General features: G+C 47.8%; 1 protein-coding gene across 4 annotated transcripts in view; it reads right to left on the bottom strand.

Moving 5' to 3' along the window:
- Positions 1-20,268, bottom strand: part of LOC146821379 (serine/arginine-rich splicing factor 7-like) — a 278,625-nt gene that overhangs the window by 92,998 nt on the left and 165,359 nt on the right. For all 4 annotated transcript variants that reach the window (XM_085612317.1, XM_085612319.1, XM_085612318.1 and 1 more), the window contains exon 7: positions 3,019-3,054. In XM_085612317.1, the coding sequence (XP_085468443.1) occupies positions 3,019-3,054 (36 nt within the window). The remainder of the gene's footprint in view (positions 1-3,018; positions 3,055-20,268) is intronic.

Here is a 20,268-nt window from a genome sequence, read left to right as displayed (position 1 = left end):
CTGGGCTTAGCCTGCAACCTATGCAGGTTCAAGGCAATGCCGGAGTCTGTTAATCTAGCCCCAAGGTTTGCTGATCTGGTTCTGTGACCGTAGGCGTCACATTCACTTTATCGTTGAAAAGGGGCTAATCACCCTTTGTAAGCCGCATGTTCAGGCAATTCTCATTTGGATGGTTGGGCACAGGAGAGTACTGGACACAAGACTTTGCTATTCGGAAATTGTGTTTGAGGGAGTTCGCATATCAGGCAGCATAGATCGACACTTGAGTCCAGGCATAGCCCTTCAGTGTTTCAGCATCAGAGCTTTAGAAATATTTGTGAATGAAGAATTGCCTGCAGTTGTTGACGGGTGGAAATACATTTCAGATGTTGAAGGCTGAGGAGATGTCAGTGAATGACACAAAGTCCGAGCAGTGCAAACAAAGCATGCATTTTTTATTTGGATCTCCTTGAAAACTCTATTTGCTTGGCCAACCTAAAACAAAAAGATAATTATTCTTCACCTTCTGTAAATGGAGTTGGACAGTCCCAAGGTGTAGGCTGGGCACAAAAAAAAGGACTGAATACACAGATATGAAGTGAAGAGCCGAGCTCGTGTCATTAAGAGTTTGTTACAAAATCTGAGCAGCTCAGCCTTTGTAGGAAGTTGGGGCTTCTGTGCTGCTTTACTTCACCGACAAAAGTTTAGGTCCCGTAATGAGGTGAACAGACTACATATAACCTGTGGCTCTTTATGTTACAGTTGACACTGCGGTATTAACAATGATTACCAAGGATTCGCAGCTAACAAATGGAATATTCAAGCAGGAGACTATGAAAGATCTAATGTTGGAAATATTTGAATACTCTCAAATAAATCATTTATTATGAAAAAGAAAACCTGGGAAGGGCACTTCCTGAAAGCTGTAGCAGCATGAAGGTGTACCTTTACGTAAGAGAATTCAAGGCCTCACTGGCCATTTACAGCAGGCAAGGGATACATTCCTCTTCTTGGATCTTCTGGATTGCAGATCTTGAGCATAAACCAAATGAAGCACCTCTTGCAATTTAATGTTCAGAAGTTACTAGTTGAGGTTCATTTTGTCTTTTTTAGTAGATTTAAGGTGGGTGTACTGTATGAAACCTAATGTATGATTTGATCTGTAGGTCAGCGTTTACTAAATTTTAGTTTGTGGCCCGCTGGTCGTTGTGAGTCGGTTTTTGGTGGGTTGTGAAAATTCTGGCTTGGTCCTATTTATTCATGTTATGGCACATTACTTACTGACATTTCACACCTCTACATCTTCCCATCAGACATTTGTATCATGGGAATACTCTCGTCAAAAGTGTGGAGATATGAAGACGGAAAAACAGATCACTGGTTAATCTGCTGTCGCATGATTTCATTAGGACAGTGCCAAGAAGACACACAACCCTAGAGCACAAGTGTGCCTATCCACTGGTATTATGTTGCATTGACCTTGTAAACAAAGGACTGACCTGCAAGTAATTACACTAAAAGGTCTATGAAGCCTAGCCCCCTCTTTGGCCCAGAAAAGAGGTGCATGCAATAGGGGTGGCTCCTCCGTTAAGGAGCCACCCAGGAAAAATACAATGATAATAACACAATGTTATTCTCATTTTATTTTTCCTGTGCTTACCCAGTTTTGTTTTAGGAGCGGGCGGGGCTGTCAGCCAGCAAGGAGAGAAGTGGTGCACACTTTCGAAGTGCGCATGACGGTTTAGTAGGCCCAAAAGTCATGCACACTCAGCATGTTTTTCACCCGGCTGTAATGCAAGGCCGGATGGAGAAAATGCACAGCCTTCCACTCCCTGTCTGAGCGCCGAACCATGGTGCTCAGACCAATTACAATGCTGCTGTAATGCTGGTGAGAGCAGTGTCAGAGTCTGGAAGCCTGTGTGCTTCCATGGGTCCTTGATTTGTTGACAGAAGGGCGGAGGCGGCAGCAGTTTTTTTTAACCCCCGCCCCACCACTACTGCCCCGCAGCAGCAGCCACTGGCATGCAGCTGATGAGCTGTGCACCTGATGAGATAAAGACACACCTGACTGCAGATCTAAACTCAGGCTTAGGCTACTGATCTGCGAAAACAGAAAAGCAAATGCTGTAAATTTGTCAAGGTCAGGTATATTCGTGTATCATGTTTGAAGGAGCTTGATTTCAGCTTCTGGGCAAATGGGGGTAAGAAGCGAAGTTGCAACACACAAGTTTGCCATTCCAAACATTGGGTTGTGGCTAAAGATTGGGAAGCATTTCTCCAGGTAAATGCTTTGAGATCTGAATATTCCTCAGAGGGGGTGCATGGATGATATTCCCTTGGTGTGATAATCTCACAGTTTACCAAGAACACAGTTAGCTTTTCTTTTTAGCTTCTCAGACTCAACACATTTTCAGCTTGGGCATTTAGCAGTCAGCTAACATGAGAGCATTCTATAACTCGTTCCTTCTCAATCACAATGCTGAGCTCTACCACCCAAGGCACAATGACTGTTTTGTTCTAGTCCATCACACAACACAAAAAGTCTTGCCACATAGGCCCACAGCAATTATGTATCCTAGGAACCAGTCATACAACCCATATGTTGTAATGTGCTACCTACAGAATAAGGCTTTTAGTGCCCCTCTAAGTGTGATATAAATGCAATTACAATACATATGTGCCAACATGTTTTTTTTTTAAACTCCCAAGTTAAACACAGGTGTGCAATATTATTTTATTATTTGTGAATCGGACCTGAAGCATATGAAGACTACTGAAACTGCTATGACATGGTCCACAGTAGTCATCCAATAAAAAACAAATGACGCGTGGCTAATAATAAGTAATGATTTTACATATGAACTGGAGATTTTAAAATAATTAAACCCAATAACAGTAAATACACATTGAGCAAAAGCTGCACAAGGCAATAGGGGCTTGAAATGTAACTTTAAAAAAAATAATTTTCACTCAGAATAAGGCAAAGTGTTCCAAGCATCTTACAATACACCACTTCCACATATCAAGAAACGGCCATACCTTCTCTTTGGGGTAACTGATCTGGACTTGGACCAACTGGAAAACAAAATAGGAAAAGCAATTATAAAACATTCTTAGTTCCATTTTGCAGTGCACTCAACTACTTAGACTCCTGACATTTGTATGCAAGCATATATGAGTACAAGCTATAAAATATGTTACCCTCTTCAACTGAAAAAAACCAAGCATTTGCAATGTTGTTAGAGTTATTGGCATTGTAATTACAATTTTGCTTAATGTTTTTGTTTGTAGTGTAGTGAATGTATTTGACAGATAAAGAGCTGCATGTATGTGTGGAGTAAGTATGTGGATTTATAACTAATGTTCTAGCTAGTGATGATGGCAAGAGGAGTAGGTAGCAGTAGTGTGCAGTGTTTGAGTATTGCAATGAATAGTTGCTGGGATTTAAAGGTTGGGTTACCGACATGCGCCATGGAGAGCGAACAACTGATCTACCACAGCATAGACGCTATGATCTAGAGGAGAACGCAGCGCCGCAGGTTGTGAAAGTGGAATCTAAATAAATCTGCAAAACATATTTTCAACGAACGTTACAAGTCACACACAAGCAAAATAAATAAAAAGGTCAGCGACTTCTGAAAGTGAAAACAATATGTATCTAAAAATGAAACGCCGAGGTTGGTTAAACGACATGCGCCATGGAGAGCTAATAAGTGGGATACCACAGCATAGACGCTATTTAGAAGCCACACACTAACAAAACAAATAAAACGGTCCGCAGTTTGTGAAAGTGAAAGCGATATGTAAATGTTAAAGCCATGTGGAAAATGAATCGCTGAGGTTGGTAAAACGACATGCGCTATGGAGAGTAATGGTCTAGAGGAGAACGCAGAGCTGCAGTTTTGCGAGATTAAGATGTAAAACATATTTGTGATGAGCGTTGCACCGCTGATTGTAAAAACGCCATAAGTGCCGTATTTTAAAACGTCGCGCCACTGTTTATAAAGTGAGGGCGAAAAATAAAGATGTAAAACATTATTATGACGAACGTTCCACCGCTGATTGTAAAAGTGAACAACATACAATATACGCCCTATATTGTCAAAACATTACGTATCAGAAACGCAGATTTGCTGCTATTGTCACTGAAAAGTATATGTGGATATTAATACGGAAGCAATATATACATGAAAGCATGCAACGTCGTGTAAAATCTCCAGTCCGGGTGGGCGAGGCAAGAGGGAGACAGGGAGGGAACAAACAAGCCTCACTTGCAATGAAAAGCGAGTGTTTATGACGCGCACAAATCAAAAGCATGGGTGGAGTTACCACCCCACTTCTGAAGGAAACCCGACAGAATCCAGACGACAATAGATCTCGCAGAGCGAGTAGCGTATGCGCTGCAATGCTAGGCGAGACCTAAAAAGCATCTTTAACCCCTTCGCTGCCAGGCCCGTCCCCCCTTCTCCCTCTACCCCGGCGCCATGCCCTTTTTTTGGCTAATTGGAGTAGTTCGCTCTTAGACCCCATATTTTTTGGTCCACATAGTGTATCCATGCCAAATTGCCATCCTTTTCTTCCAACATGCTGAGGATTCTAAAAGTACCCAGTGTTCGCGGATTCTACTGGAGGGGATTGAGAAAGTGGGCAAAATACAGCAACACTTTGGGTTTTGGGGGAAAAAGTGCTGCAGAAGAAAACACCTGTTTTTTCCCTGCAAATGGTATCAACGAAGGGTTTATGGTGCTAAAATGAAAATCTTCCCAGCTTTCAGGGACAGGCAGACTTGTCAGAAAACCTGAATTTTCTACAAAGTTTTTGGCATTTTACTGGGACATAGCCTATTTTTACTATTTTTTGTGCTTTCAACCTCTATCCAGTTAATGGTAGAAATGGGTGTCAAACCTATAATGGATCCTGGATAGCTATATATTTTTCAAAAGTAGACAAAATTTTGAATTTAGCAAGGGGTCATTTGTGTAGATCATTCAAGGTGTTCCTATAGAAAGTTAACAGTTGAAATAAAAGAATATTGTAATTTAGGTGGGGAAAAAAAACAACCATTTGTGCCTACATTTTCACCTGTATCAACCTCTAACTATAGCAGATTTTTAAAACCTATATACCGTTACGTCTGCGAGACCCTTCTGGTTGCGGAGATAAATGAGTATTGTAGGTTCACAAAGAACATGAGGTACCCAGAGCCAATAACTGAGTTGCACCTTGCAATGGTTTTTCATTGTGCACCAGGAATACAGCAATTCATTTGGTAAAATAAAGGAGTGAAAAACAGGTATGAAGGAAACCTATGTGTCTCTGGAATGGGAACAAGATATGGAGTTTAGAAGCAGTGGTTATTTGTGCATCTCCGAATTTGTGGGAAGCCATATTAGCATGTGAATTAGAGGGTATTGTTTAAAACAACGTTTTTACACACCATCTTACATTTGGAAGGCAGAAATGCATAGAAAGACAAACTGTAATACACGTGTTCTACTATCTATGTACCCTTAAGTCTCCCGATAAAAATGATACCTCACTATGGTGGGTAGGCCTAGTGTCCGCGACATGAAATGGCCCAAAACGCCACGTGGACGAATCACATTTTTCCACTGAAAACTGGTCCTTTTTTTGCAATGTGCCTAGCTGGCCGCGTGTGTGTGGATTGGCGTTACTTTGAGGATTCGAGTCTATAGACTGCCCGTGTTCGACCTAAATCTGTTGGCGATACGGTGCTTTGAGCTTTGACGAAGGCTTAGTGACGAAGTGCGAATCAGTCGGTGAAACGGTGTTTCGATCTCTGCCGTAGGCATAATTTTGAAGCGCAATTAAGTCACCACTAGAACGCTCCCATCAATTGCGAGTGAGTTTACTTTTGGATCTAAATTTGGAAGATACATTTGCCATTTAACCCCTGTCCTGAAGAGGCCTGAAGTTCATTGTGGCTGAAACGTGGTCACGTCGACAGATATTGAATGGAGGAGTCACTTGAGTTTCAGTGATTTACAGACTGTCGCTGGGACACATGTTACAAAGTTCGGGTTATATTTGCCCACATTGCTTGTGTTCCCTATTATTCAGTTTGACTACCTCCGAGTGGTCCGCCTGATACCTCTTAAGGGGACACTCCCATAAAAATGTTTTCTTTTGGGTTAATTGTCTGTTGTTATATATTGTATTGATGGTATGTTATATATGTGTCTGTATCTTTCTTTGTATAAACGCCTGTTTCCTTGTGATATACTGTAAATGATGCCAGATGTATGCTATTATTATTTAATAATTCTGAAAGGGTAATTAAATGTGCTCTCTCTATGAATAATTGTACGTATTTTTTCCGTGATACCCCTTTTCTATATATATAGCTGGGGATTTGGGGCCCCTAGGAAAACCTAGCAAACATGTACATTTTTGACAACTAGACACACAGGGGAATCTAAGATGGGGTGACTTGTGTGGCTCTCACTAGGTTATGTTACCCAGAGTCCCTGCAAAGCTCAACCTTTGTCCAAAAAACAAATTTTTCTCACAATTCTGAGATGGAAAGTTCTTGATTTCTGTGGGGAGTCTCAAACTTCCTCCCAACCAGCCTCCGCCCCGCCCCCCCCCCCCCCAGTCTCCCGATAAAAATGGTACCTCACTTGTGTGGGTAGGCCTAGTGCATGCAACAGGAAATGGCCAAAAACGTATTGTGGGCACATCAAAATTATGTATCACAAACCGACCTGGTTTTGAAAGGGGGGGGGGGGGGGGGGCACCTGAGTTTTTGGTCCCGGTCTAGGCAGCCATCTACAGAAACCTACCACACCCAGATATTTCTCAAAACTACACACCCGGGGGAGTTCAGGGAGGTGTGACTTGCGTGGATGCTCCAAAGATTTCTTACCCAGAATCCCCTGCTAACCTCAATTTTAGCTATAAAAAAAGAAAATAATTGGAAGGAAAAATAATCACATATTCCTTACATTTCTGTCTAGGATCAACGCGTCAGCACAAATTTCCCCGTTCTCCTTGGTCTCCCCAAAAAAATCTCTCTCTTATTTGGGTGTTCAATGCAGAATCGCCTAAAAACGTATATAGAAAATATGTTGTGCTTCGAGCTCGCTGTGCTATCCCCTTAATGAACAAGTTACTTACCTTCGGTAACGATGTATCTGTAAGAAACATTAGTTAGTTAGATTCCTCACCTTAGAATATCCCCAGGCGTCAGACTGGATCCGGAAGATTTTTTGTCAGCAATGCCCCTTGCGCGTCGCTAGGCGTCGTCTGCGGCTCCGCGTCCGTCGTTGGCGTCGTGCGCCGGAATGACGTCGTCGGAGTACTTAGACGCCGCCCTCGCGCGCTGACGTCAGTTCTTGTACATAGCTTTCCGCGCCAGGAACGCAGAGCCATGCAAGAGACCAACACTGGTGCCAAAAATAAATCTAAAGGCCTGAAAAGGACAACCTTAACCCTAGATGTCAGTTCGCAGAACGGGGAGGATGGGTGGGTCGGTGAGGAATCTAACTAACTAATGTTTCTTACAGATACATCATTACCGAAGGTAAGTAACTTGTTCATCTGAAAGAAACACGTTAGTTAGATTCCTCACCTTAGAATAGATACCCAAGCAATACCAACCCCGGTGGTGGGTCTGCGAACCAAGATCACACCAGAAAGTCCTGGAGGACAGAACGGCCAAAGAAGCCATCCCTCCGGACTTGGCTGTCAAGGCAATAATGCCTGGCAAACGTGTGTAGCGAAGCCCGCGTTGCCGCCTGACAGATGTCCTGCAAAGGGACACCCCGTCCCAAAGCAGTAGTAGCCGCTGTGGCCAGAGTAGAATGGGCGCGCAGCCCAGCAGGAGGGTCCTTTTTTGCCAAGGAATAACAAATTTTGATGCACAAAACGACCCACCGAGAGATGGTCCGTTTGTGCACAGCTTTCCCCTTCTTAGCACCCACGTATCCAACGAAAAGTTGGTCGTCCACACGGAACTGCTTTGTGCGGTCCAGATAAAAGGAGAGCGCACGTTTTGGGTCCAGATGGTGGAGCCTCTCTTCCTCTTTGGAAGGATGCGGAGGCGGAAAGAAGGTGGGCAAGGTGACAGATTGCCCAAGATGAAGGGAGTCACCACTTTCGGTAGAAAGGAAGGACGAGGCCGAAGGACAACCTTGTCCGGATGAACAGAGAGAAAAGGAGGCTTCGATGATAGAGCCTGGAGCTCACTCACCCGTCTAGCCGAGGTGATGGCTACCAGAAAAGCAGTCTTAAGCGTCAGAAGACGAAGAGGACAATTATGAAGAGGCTCAAAGGGAGCGCACATTAGAAACGTGAGAACAAGATTCAAGTCCCACTGAGGCATTACAAAAGGAACAGGAGGGAACGTATGAGTAATGCCTTTTAGAAAGCGTGTAACCACAGGGGACTTGAAAAGAGAAGGCTGATCAGGAAGCCGTGAGAAGGCAGAAATGGCAGCAAGATAACCTTTCAAGGTGCCCAAGGCAGAGCCCTGCTGGGCCAAAGAAAGAAGAAAGAGGAGAACCTCAGAGAGAGGGGCGGAAAGGGGATCCACAGCCTTTGCTGTGCACCATGCCACAAATTTGTTCCACCGGCAGGCATATACCGTCTTTGTGGAGGGACGCCTGGCTGCCAGAATGATATCACAGACTTCAGGAGGCAAGTCAAATGGCATCAACTGCCGCCGCTCAATCTCCACGCATGGAGGTGGAGGCTGGACAGGTTCGGGTGGAGGACCGTCCCCTGCTGCTGCGACAGAAGATCCTCCCGAAGGGGCAGACGTATCGGAGACGTATCGGAGGATCGGTCAACATACTGAGTAGCTCGGGATACCAGTACCTTCGTGCCCAGTCCGGAGCCACCAAGATGACTTGGGCCCGGTCGCGCCTGATCTTCTTCAGCACTTTGGGCAGAAGTGGTATAGGCGGAAAAGCGTACAACAGACCGCAACTCCACTCGCGACGAAAAGCGTCGCCGAGCGAGTGCCGCCTTGGAAATTCCAACGCGCAGAACCGCTGACATTGCGCGTTCTCTTCGGTGGCGAATAGATCTAACCAAGGCTCTCCCCACTGCTGAAAGAGACCTTGCGCCACTTCGGAGTTCAGACGCCATTCGTGATCCATCATGCACCGGCGGCTGAGTTCGTCTGCTCTGGCGTTCAGAGATCCCTGCCAGATGTTGAACCACTAGGGTGACGCCCTGGTGTTCCAGCCATGTCCAGAGACGCAGAGCCTCCTGACAAAGGGTCCACGACCCCACCCCGCCCTGTTTGTTGCAATACCACATGGCGGTGGTGTTGTCCGTGAACACCTGCACGACACTTCCCCTGACAGAGGGAAGGAAGGCTTTCAGTGCAAGTCGGATCGCTCTCAGCTCCAACAAGTTGATGTGGAGACGAGACTCCGCCGGAGACCAGAGGCCTCTGATCTCCGCCTCTCCCATATGGCCACCCCATCCCAGGAGGGACGCATCCGTCACTACGACATGCTCCGATTGGGGAAGGGAGAGGCTCTTGCCCGTGACCCAATCGCGGTCCGTGAGTCACCACTGCAACTGCTTCGCAGTGCCCTCCGAGATCAAGACATGGTCGGACAGGTTTCCGTGATGCTGGGCCCACTGAAACTTCAGGTCCCACTGCAGAGCCCGCATGCGCCGCCTGGCGTGATGCACTAGTAGGATGCAGGAGGCCATCAGCCCCAGAAGCCGCAACACTAGCCTGACCGAAACCCAGGATAAAGGCCGAAAGATGGGAATCAGGGCCTGAATATCCCGGATCCGCTGTTCCGGTGGATAGACCCGGAACTGCGCCGAATCGAGAACCGCTCCGATGAAGAGGAGCTTCTGAGAGGGACTCAGGTGTGACTTCGGCACGTTGATGGAAAACCCCAGCAAATGCAGGAGATCCGCCGTAGTCTGGAGGTGGGAGACGACTGCCTGGGGCGAGCCCGCCTTCGACAACCAGTCGTCGAGATAGGGGAAGACTGGAACCCTGATCTGCGCAGATGAGCTGCGACCACCGCCATCACTTTCGTGAACACCCGAGGGGCACTGGTGAGGCCGAAGGGGAGCACGGTGAACTGAAAGTGCTCTTGACCCACCGTGAACCGCAGATAACGCCGGTGGGCCGGCAGGACGGGGATATGGAAATATGCGTCCTGCAAGTCCAACGCTACCATCCAGTCTCCAGGGTCGAGGGCAGCTAGAACCTGAGCCAAAGTTAACATTTTGAACCTTTCCTTCCGGAGGAAGGCATTGACGTTCCGGAGGTCCAAGATCGGGCGTAGGCCCCCCTTGCCCTTCTTGGGAACCAGAAAGTAGTGGGAATAACAACCACGACCTACTTCTGGACTCGAAACGCGCTCGACGGCCTCTTTGGCCAAGAGGGCCGAAACTTCCTCTCGCAGAAGATTCAAATGATCCTCCGAGATACGGTGGTGCTGCGGTGGCATGGCTGGAGGGGTCGTCTCGAAGGGGAGGGAGTAGCCCCTTCGGACGATTTGCAGCACCCACCTGTCCGAAGTGATGGTACGCCAGTGGAGCAGGTGATGGCGAACTCTGCCGCCCACTGGCGAGGAATGGGCCGGAAAGCTCGGACTAGGAAGGCTTGGAGGCGGATGCTGACGGGGTGGATGTGGGCTAACCGCGTCGGCTTCCAGAACCGCCTCGGCGGAAACCCCGTCCGCGACCGCGCGCAGGGTGGGTCTGCGGCTGGTGGCTAGGCCGACGTTAGGAGGCGCCCCTTCCTTGGCCACGAAAGGGGCGCAAAGCGGAAGGTTGCGACCGCGGGGCCGAGAGGCCCAAGGACTTGGCCGTAGCCCGGGAGTCCTTAAAGCGATTCAGCGCACTGTCCGCTTTCTCACCAAAAAGGCGAGTGCCATCAAAGAGCATGTTCATGAGAGTGCTCTGGACATCCCCCGAAAAGGACGTGGACCGCAGCCAGGCGTGACGTCAAAGCGCCACCGTGGTAGAAATCGCCCTACCCAGCGAGTCCGTCGTGTCAAGCCCACATCGGATTGCATGTCGTGCTGCATCCCTCCCATCGGCCAGAGCCTGGGAAAGTCGTGTCCGGGCCTCCTCCGGGCACAGGGGCAGCACGTCCTCCACCGTATCCCACAGAGAGTGGGAATAACGGTCCAAAAGACAGGCGGTGTTTAAAGACCGCAGACCCAAACTAAGGGAGGAGAACAGCTTTTTGCCAAACTGTTCCAGTCTCTTGGAATCCCGGTCCGGCGGATTGGGAGGTAGAAGCCTGGATAACCAGGCTCTCGGGGGTGGGGTGTTGGGACAGAAAACTGGGGTCGCCCGGAGCAGGGCGGTGGCGCCGGGCAACGTTCCTGTCCACAGGAGGAACTGTGGAGGGCTTGGACCAGGTGCCCTGCAGAACGTCAATGAGGGCCTCATTGAATTGCAGCAGAGGCTCAGTGGAGCTTGCTGCAGACTGAAGCACCTCAGTGAGGACGTTAGTCCTCACAGCCACGGCAGGCAGCTCGAGCCCAAGGGCTGCGGCCGCCTTGCGCAGCACCACAGAGAAAGCAGCACCCTCCTTCGAAGCCACAGTCGGAGGAGAGATGAATCCAGTGTCTGGCGAGGTATCCAGACCACTGGCCTCCCCCAGTTCATCTGCCCAGTCCTGTGACAGCTGAGCCTGAACGGCCATAGGGTCCACGGACCCCTCCCAGTCGCCCCCGTCATCCGATTCCTGGTAAACAGGAGGAAGGAGCGGAGCCGGATGGTAGACATAATGTGTCTCTAACGGCGCCGAACGCGGCGTCCATCGACGCCGCACCGGCGCCGGATCCGGAGCGGGGCTGAACTGGGGATCGACGCCGAGCGGAGTCGGCGTCGGAGGTGGTACCGGTGTCGACGCCAGCGGAGGAGGCGTGACGAGGTCGACCGGCGTCGACGGGGACTCGGGGACGAGTCCCTCGGGGACCTGCGGCGTTGGGGCCGGAGCCGTCGACGGCGCCGGGGCCGGAGCCGCCGGCGTGCAGGGTCGCCCAGTCGGGTCCGCGGGGCCCGAAGGTGCGCCAGCGGGCGTCGACGGCGGAGCCAAGTTCCTCATGGGCGAGAGGAAGGCACTGACTTCCGCCGGCGTCGCGTCAGTCCCAGGGACCGGCGGGTATGGGGACGTGCGCGGCGCCTGCGGCTCCGCTGGAGCCGCGGGGGTGGAACCACCCTGACCCTCGGCCGAGTCGCGCGACCGGCGAGGGGAGTCCGAGGAGCGGTGTCGCCTCTTGGACTTCTTGGAGTGCTTCGACTTACCCGAAGACTTGGAGCCAGACGAGCGATGATGACGTCGGCTGCGGCTCCGCGACTGATCCTTGGACCGCCTCCTGGACCGGGATCGAGAGGGGCGCGGAGCCGAGTGGCGAATCTCGAGAAGCTTACAGGACCGCTCCCGTCTAGCCTTTGAGGTCAGGGCCTTGCAGTCCGAACACGACTCCGCGTCGTGGTCGAGGCCCAAACAGTAAAGGCACCGGCAGTGATGATCCGTAACCGACATCAAGCGGTTACAGTCAGTACAGGCCTTGAAACCAGGCATCCTACCGGCACCGGAGTCGAGACAAGATCAAAAAGGATCAAAAAACGTAGTAAAAAAAGACTAAAAGGGGTAGCTCTCCCGGATCTGCGCTTACTGGCGCGGAAAAAAGAAGAACTGACGTCAGCGCGTGAGGGCGGCGTCTAAGTACTCCGACGACGTCATTCCGGCGCACGACGCCAACGACGGACGCGGAGCCGCAGACGATGCCTAGCAAGGGGTATTGCTGACGAAAAATCTTCCGGATCCAGTCTGACGCCTGGGGATATTCTAAGGTGAGGAATCTAACTAACGTGTTTCTTTCAGATCTCTCTGTTTTTTGCCTTCCCAGTCGCAGGCCCTAGCATATCACTGATCTGCCTCCAAGGGGGGCAGAAGCAGCCAAAACGTGATCACATAAAAAGGGGAGCAACACTTGCCTAAGGGGCCACTTCCTGACATGCCCATAAACCTATCTCTGGTGCCTAGTGGGGAGACAGACTGAATAATGGCAGAAACGAGGGTGGGGGAGCAAAGCCCTTGCCAAAGGGACTGCTCCTCCCTCCCAGGTGCTTAGTGGGTGGATTCCTGCTTGGGGACCACCATTCTGCAGTTATTCCCAAGCAGAGATCCACTAGGGAAGGGTACCATTGGAAAGGGGAAGATTCTCCCCTTTCCAATGATACCTCTCCACTTTACCCATGTGCTCAGGGGCTGAGGTAGCCCCAGGAGCACATAGTCAGTGGAAGTGAAATGAGCCCTACGGCCTGTTTCACTTTCACCGTAATGACGTAGGCGTGCCAAGCGCACTGATCGTCACTACATTGAAAAACAAAATGCCTCGGCCAGCTGAGGAAACTCTTCCCCAGCTCCTGAGGCTGAAAGAAAAAAAAGAAAGCCCTCTGTTTACAGCAGAGGGATTTACGACAGCTGTGCCAAGGACATAAGGGTTATGTCGTTGGCAAAACAGCACCACAGTCGAGGAAGTAACCATTACGTCCTCGGTATGCAAGGGATTAAGGGCACCCTTCAATGGCAAGATATCTTGAAATTATCTTACATCTATGAACTGCACAGCTTAATATTACCCAGTAATGGAGAAAACATCGCCCCAGCAGGGTTATCTTAATTACAACAGTCAAGAGTGCTCAGTTATGTTCCTACTGCTCAGCTATACGGTTAGCATTTAGATAATGGTAAAATCAGCATTATTCTTTTTGGCTTGGTAACAGTGGTGTTCTTTGTTGACATCCTTTCTCAAAACGCTGTATTAGCTGGTGAGATATTGCTGGACTGCAACGAGGTACTCATAATATCTGTCACCAAACTTGATAAACCTTTGCTGCTCCCCATTCCTTACTGGGTTTGATGGTTCCGACACAACTGTTCCATAAAATTACCATCTGAATTGCCTGAACAATACTTGACAATTGTGTTCTACAGTTGTACTCCTGCTTGCATAAAAAATGATTAGTCCTTACTTTGCCATTCCAACATTGTATCAAAATTTAACAAACTTTAGTGTAGTGGTTACATACAAATCAGTTGGATCAGCATTGTTCATCTCTATTTTAGCACGGCTTGTAAATAGAAATTGGTAAGCATCTGAGACGATGTTTTCGATGTACAGAATGCAAGTCCGATTGTAATCTACTTTGTATATGTAATATCCATTCCCGGAATATATGAGCAGTTATGGTAGCATACTATGATATTGTAAGATGCACAGGATGAAAATGTGTACATTATAGATGGGTTAGAAACTATAACTCAATGTGAATGATGGTATATATTTTAGGATTGCAGTTATTAACTCTTACACCTTTGTATATACTAACCAGACATTTATTTTATGCTAATTTTGTAGCCTTGGAAAAAATGGACACATTGTGAAACAAGCATCGACTATCTAACACATATTTGTAGGAAGCTGGCTCTGTATATGCTATTCTAAAATGAGGTATAGTGCGCAGAGTCCAGTGTAACCCCAAAGGTAGGCAGAGGTAAAAGTAGATAGCACTTATTCTTTATTTGTGGTATTGTGCGCGAGCAGTAAGGCTTTATCAGAGGGTAGTGTTAAGCATTTGTTGTACATACTCAATCTGCAAATGATTGCACACACTCAAAGACTGAACTCAGACCAATTTGTTTTGTATAAAAATATTATCATGTTATTTTATTTCTAGAACCAAGCCAAGCCTGGCACGGGTAAGTGAAATAAATGCTTTGCAAAATCTTAGGCAGTGTTTTACAATTGAATTCAAGTTCAAATGCAGCGGTTTGAAATACAGGTAAGTCAACGTATTGCAATTACTGTACAGATTACTTTTTAGATTACTTTAAGCTACTTTTTCTACTGCATGATATGCCTAGATATCACAATGCGACATTTCCTTGAGAAAATGTAAGTAAAATCAGATTTAAACATTTGTTATTTTTCAGGTTTTCATACAAATCAACTCCACACTTGGAACATTTTTCAGAGAAAAACAGTCAATGGATTCCTATGGAAAGAAGGAATATGCTACTTACCAGTATGCATCTGTTCTTGGCATGTAGAGCTGCAGATCCACACACTAGCATAGATCGCCATCTGGTGTTGGGCTCGGATGCTTGCACGTTGTTGTTGTCTTGGAAGAAGGTTTTGTAGACACGAGATAGGTGACTCCTACCTTGGACAATAGTGCGCATGGGCATCAACTCCATCGTTAGATTGTTTTTCACCATGATGGGAAATGTAGGAGTTAGTAGAAGAGAAAGAGATGTCCATGTGTGATATCTAAGTAAGATAAAGCTGGAACAGATACAGGTCCCGGGGAGGTGGGTGGGCCTGTGTGGATCTGCAGCTCTACATGCCAAGAACAGATGCATACTGGTAAGTAGCATATTCCGTTAGAGGCATATGAGCTGCAGATCACACAGTAGCATAGACTATATAGCAGTATCTCCCCTAGCGGTGGTCACCTGTATCGGTTGCAACAGTTTGAAATAAAGTTTTAAAAACAGCTTGGCCCACAGAAGCTTGTTGCTTTGCTTGTACGTCAACACAATAGTGTTTAGTGGAGGTGTGTGTTGTAGACCATGTGGCTGCCTTACAAATATCTTCTAAGGCAATGTTCCTAAGAATGCCATGGAAGCCCCTAGTTTGCGTGTGGAATGCGTTCTAGGGGGAACTGTTAGTGTGCGTTTAGCTTTCTGGTAGCATATTTGGATACATTTAACTATCCACCTAGCAATCCCAGATTTGGAGATGGGGTTGCTCTTATGTGGCGGAGAGAAAGCTACAAACAATTGTTTTGTTTTGCGGAACGATTTAGTTCTGTCAATGTAGTAAAGAAGGGCTTATTTAACATCTAAGGTGTGGAGAGCTCTTTCCGCTACAGGGTCTGGGTTTGGAAAGAACACTGGTAACTCTACTGATTGGTTAAGATGAAAAGGAGATATGAAATTTGGAAGGAATTTTGGATTTGTCCTAAGAACCACTTTGTTACGATGTAGTTGTAAGAATGGTTCTTGTATGGTTAAAGCCTGGATCTCACTTACCCATCTGAAGGATGTGATTGCGATAAGGAAAGCTACTTTCCACGTGAGGAACTGTAGTTCGCATTTATGTAGAGGTTCAAATGGGGGTCCCATGAGCCTAGTAAGAACAATGTTCAGATTCCACCCTGGAGAGGGTGGTAATCTGGGAGGAATAATTCTTGTATGTCCTTCAATGAAGGCTTTGATCGCAGGGACTCTAAAGAGTGACAAGTGTTGTCGATTTTGTAAGTAAGCTGCTAATGCTGCTAGGTGGAGACGTATGGATGAGTATGCCAAATTACATCTCTGCAAGTGTAGTAAGTAGAAAATGATGTTCTGGGGATGGATGCATCCAGTGGGTGTATATTATTGTTAGTGCAGTAAATGGCAAATCTTTTCCATTTTGCAGCGTAGCAAGCTCTAGTAGTAGGTCTTCTGGCTTCTTTTATAATGTTCATGCAGTCTGGTGGCAGGTTAAGGTAACCGAACTCTAGGACTTCAGGAGCCAGATCGCCAGATTCAGTTGACCTGGATCTGGATGTCTGATCTCTCCATGGTTCTGGGTTATTAAGGACGGGGAGAGATGCAGTTTTTGGTGTGGAACTAGAGAGAGTTCCAGTAGTGGCTGGCTGGCGTGCCCATGTGAGAGCTACTAGGATCAGTTTGAGAGACTGCTGCCTGAGCTTGCTTACTACTAGTGGAATTAGTGGGAGAGGCGGAAAAGCGTACGCAAATCTGCCTGACCAGTTCATGCATATCGCATTGCCCTTTGACTGCGGGTGGGGAAACCTGGCAACGAAGGTTGGGCATTTTGTGTTTTCGTGTGTGCCGAACAGATCCATGTCTGGTTCGCCCCATTTTTGGAAAAAGGGTAGTAGAACTTGTGGATGTAGTTCCCATTCGTGGATCTGTTGTGTCTGTCGACTTAACAGATCGGCTATCTGATTGTGAACCCCTGGAAGGTGTTCTGCAAGTTGGTATATGTTCTGAGGAATGGCCCATCTCCAAATGTTCTCTGCGAGGTGGGACAGCTGCAGAGAATGTGTGCCTCCTTGTTTTTGTATGTAATACATGGCTGTCATGTATTACAAGACAGCCTTGTTCTGTACATGTAGTTGGAAGGATTTTAGTGCTAGGAATACTGCTAGTAGTTCTAGGTAATTTATATGGAGCACTTTCTGTTGAGTGGTCCATTTGCCCTGAGTGGTGTGTCCGAGGAGATGGGCTCCCCATCCTGTGAGTGATGCGTCTGATGTCAGCACTATCTGTGGAAGAGGCTATAGGAACGGCCGCCCTTTGGACAAGTTTGTATGTTCCACCACTGTAGAGAGCAATGTGTGTGGCTGCCCACCAACACCAGATCTGTGAGTTGTCCGTGAGCCTGGTTCCACTGACGTGCTAGACATTCCTGTAAGGGACGCATTTGAAGTCTTGCACAGGCACAATGAAGATGCAAGATGCCATCATGCCTATGAGCTGCATGAACAAGCTGGCTGGAAGAGAGTGTTGGTTTTGAAATTTTGTGATAAGAGCTTGTATACTGGCTACCCTGGCTGGACTGGCATATGTTAGGGCTGTGGAGGTGTTTATGGTAGCTCCTAGATATTGGTGTATATGAGAGGGTTGAAGATGAGACTTGGGATAGTTGATAGTGAACCCCAAGTTGGGTAATAGTTGGATTGTTTGGTGAGTGTGTAGAACACATTGGTCTAATGACTTGGCTTTTATTAGCCAGTCGTCTAGATACAGGAAGACATGAATTTGTTATCTTCTGAGATGTGCTGCTACTACAGTAAGACATTTCGTGAATACTCTGGGCGCGGTTGTTACCCCGAATGGAAGGACTGTGAACTGGTAGTGTTGTCCGTCCACTACAAACCTTAGGTACTTCCTGTGAGCAGGATGCATGGGAATGTGGAAGTATGCGTCCTTGAGATCTAGTGTGGCAAGGAAATCGCCTTGTTGCAGCAGTGGGAGCACTTGTTGAAGAGTGATCATATGGAAATGATCTGAGTGTATATACAGATTTAGGGGTCTGAGGTTGAGTACTGGTCTTAGAGTCACGTCCTTTTTGGGGATTAGGAAGTACAGTGAGTATACTCCTGTTCCTTGATGCTCTAAGGGAATTGGCTCTATTGCGTGCTTTTGAAGCAGTGAGAGAACCTCTTGTATGAGGAGCGTAAGATGGTCTGCGGACATTGGATGCTGTTTGGGTGGTATGTGTGGAGGGGTAGCTGTAAGTTCCAGGCAGTAACCATACTGGATAATTTGTCTTACCCACTTGTCTTTTTTGATGGAGTTCCAGACAGGTAGGAACTTTGTTAGTCTGCCCCCGACTGGAGTGGAATGGTCTGGGGGAAGCGGAGGAAAGTCACTGTTTTGTGGCAGGGCAGGTGCGAGTGTTGTTATTAACTCGACCTCGTCCCTGGTTGTTGTTCCCTCTGTATCCGCCTCTGAAATAACCTCTACTGGGAGAGGTTTCTGTATTGGCTTTAAATGTAGACGCAGTGTCTGCGCCCATATTTTTGGAGGCTCCTCTCTAGAAGGAGCGCCGAAAAGAGCCACGCGTTTGTGGAGACTGTAATGCTCCCATGGACTTAGCAGTCTCGTGTCCTTTTTCATTTTTTCAAGGGCAGTGTCTACAGCTGGCCCAAATAACTGACTGAGTATGGTAGTTTGTACCTCTGGCTTAAAGCCTGAAATGCGTAGCCAGGCATGGCGTCTAAGGAGCACACTGATGTTAATTGATCTAGAGGCAGTGTCTGCTGCGTCAAGTGCACATTTAATTGACGCATTGGAAATTAGCTTGCCCTCTTGGATAAGGTCATGTGCCTGGGTTTTATACTGGTCAGGCAGATGTTGTAAGAGGTTTTCTAACTGGTCGTAGTGTGCCCTGTCATATCGTGCCAGTAGTGCTTGGGTGTTGGCAATACGCCAGTGATTAGCTGCTTGTGCTGCTTCTCTTTTGCCAGAAGCTTCTAGCAGTTTGGATTCTTTATCCGGGGGTGGAGCATCTCCGGAGGTCTGGGAGTTGGCGCGTTTCCTAGCATTAGAAACGACCAGAGAATCCAAAGGCAACTGTCCTTTGATGTAAGTAGGATCTTCAGGGGCAGGCCAATATTTCTCTTCTATTCTAGGATTAAGAACCCTGGCACGGACGGGGTCTTTAAATACTTCGGGGGAATGCTTGATGACTCCTTTGATCATAGGTAATATTTGCACCGACTTTTGAGATTGTTCAAAAGTATCTAAGAGGAAATCTTCCTCTGGTGCGTCGGAGTGCATTGTAACCCCATGATAAAGTGCAGCTCTATTTAATAATTGGCCAAACCCCAGGTGATCATCTGGGGGAGATGGTTTTGAGGGATATGGCTGTGGGTCTGGTAGGTCTGTTGGTATAGGAAATGCCCAATCATCAAGTGGTGAGGTATCTGGATCTGTGAACGGATCATTAGGATCACCCCCTAGGTCATCATCATCCGGAGGTGGTGTATGTGGTGGAGAAGTCACAGGTAAGGGTGGTGTGGGCAGAGGAGGTGGGTTAGAAGGCAGTGTAGGAGAAGAAGGGGGCATAGGCGATGTTGCAGAGTCCTTCTTGTGTACAGGACCTGGAGCAGATGGTGTGTCCAGTTTTCTTTTTTTACATGGCACAGCCGACATGTCCAGTTTTTTGGGTTGATATAAATCTTTTTCTGCCTTGGATCGATAGGATCTGGGTGAAGAAGTTCTTGTTCCTCGGTAACAGTTTTCGGTGCCGATTTTTTCAGTTCTGAGCGAGGTTGTGGTTCCTTATAGGTTTTGGCTTTAGGAGGTGTATCAGAGTCCTTAGCCGTTTGTTTCGGTGCAGAGGATGTTAGTTTCGGGGCCGAAGCTGGATCTTTAGGTTTGGGAACCTTCGAAGCTGGCTTTTCTATGGTCCGTGGCGGTTTCGGGGCCGATTTGGAGCTGGAAGGCGTTGGAGCCGATTTCGGCGCCAAGTGTTCTTTTGGCTTCGGTGCCGAAGGTGCCGGTGGGACAATGACATGCGGTTTGCTCGATCCCGAGCTACCGGAAGGCTTGTCTTTTTTCTTTGGAGCCGAGCCCGGAGGCGGGGCTTCTGAAGGATGTTTTCGGTCTCGATTGGAGCCAACAGGCGAAGTCTTGACCACTGCCTTTGGTTTTGGAGGGATTGGGGCAGGGGCAGTAGTACTCATACGTTGCCCAGGAGTGATGAGGTCGTCTGAGTCTTCTGCCTCGGAGATGATTTCGAG

This window comes from Triturus cristatus, chromosome 6 (assembly GCF_964204655.1).
Source record: "Triturus cristatus chromosome 6, aTriCri1.1, whole genome shotgun sequence".
Classification (NCBI taxonomy): domain Eukaryota; kingdom Metazoa; phylum Chordata; class Amphibia; order Caudata; family Salamandridae; genus Triturus; species Triturus cristatus.
Note: the sequence above shows the minus strand (reverse complement) of the source record. Positions and strands in the feature narration are given on the sequence as shown.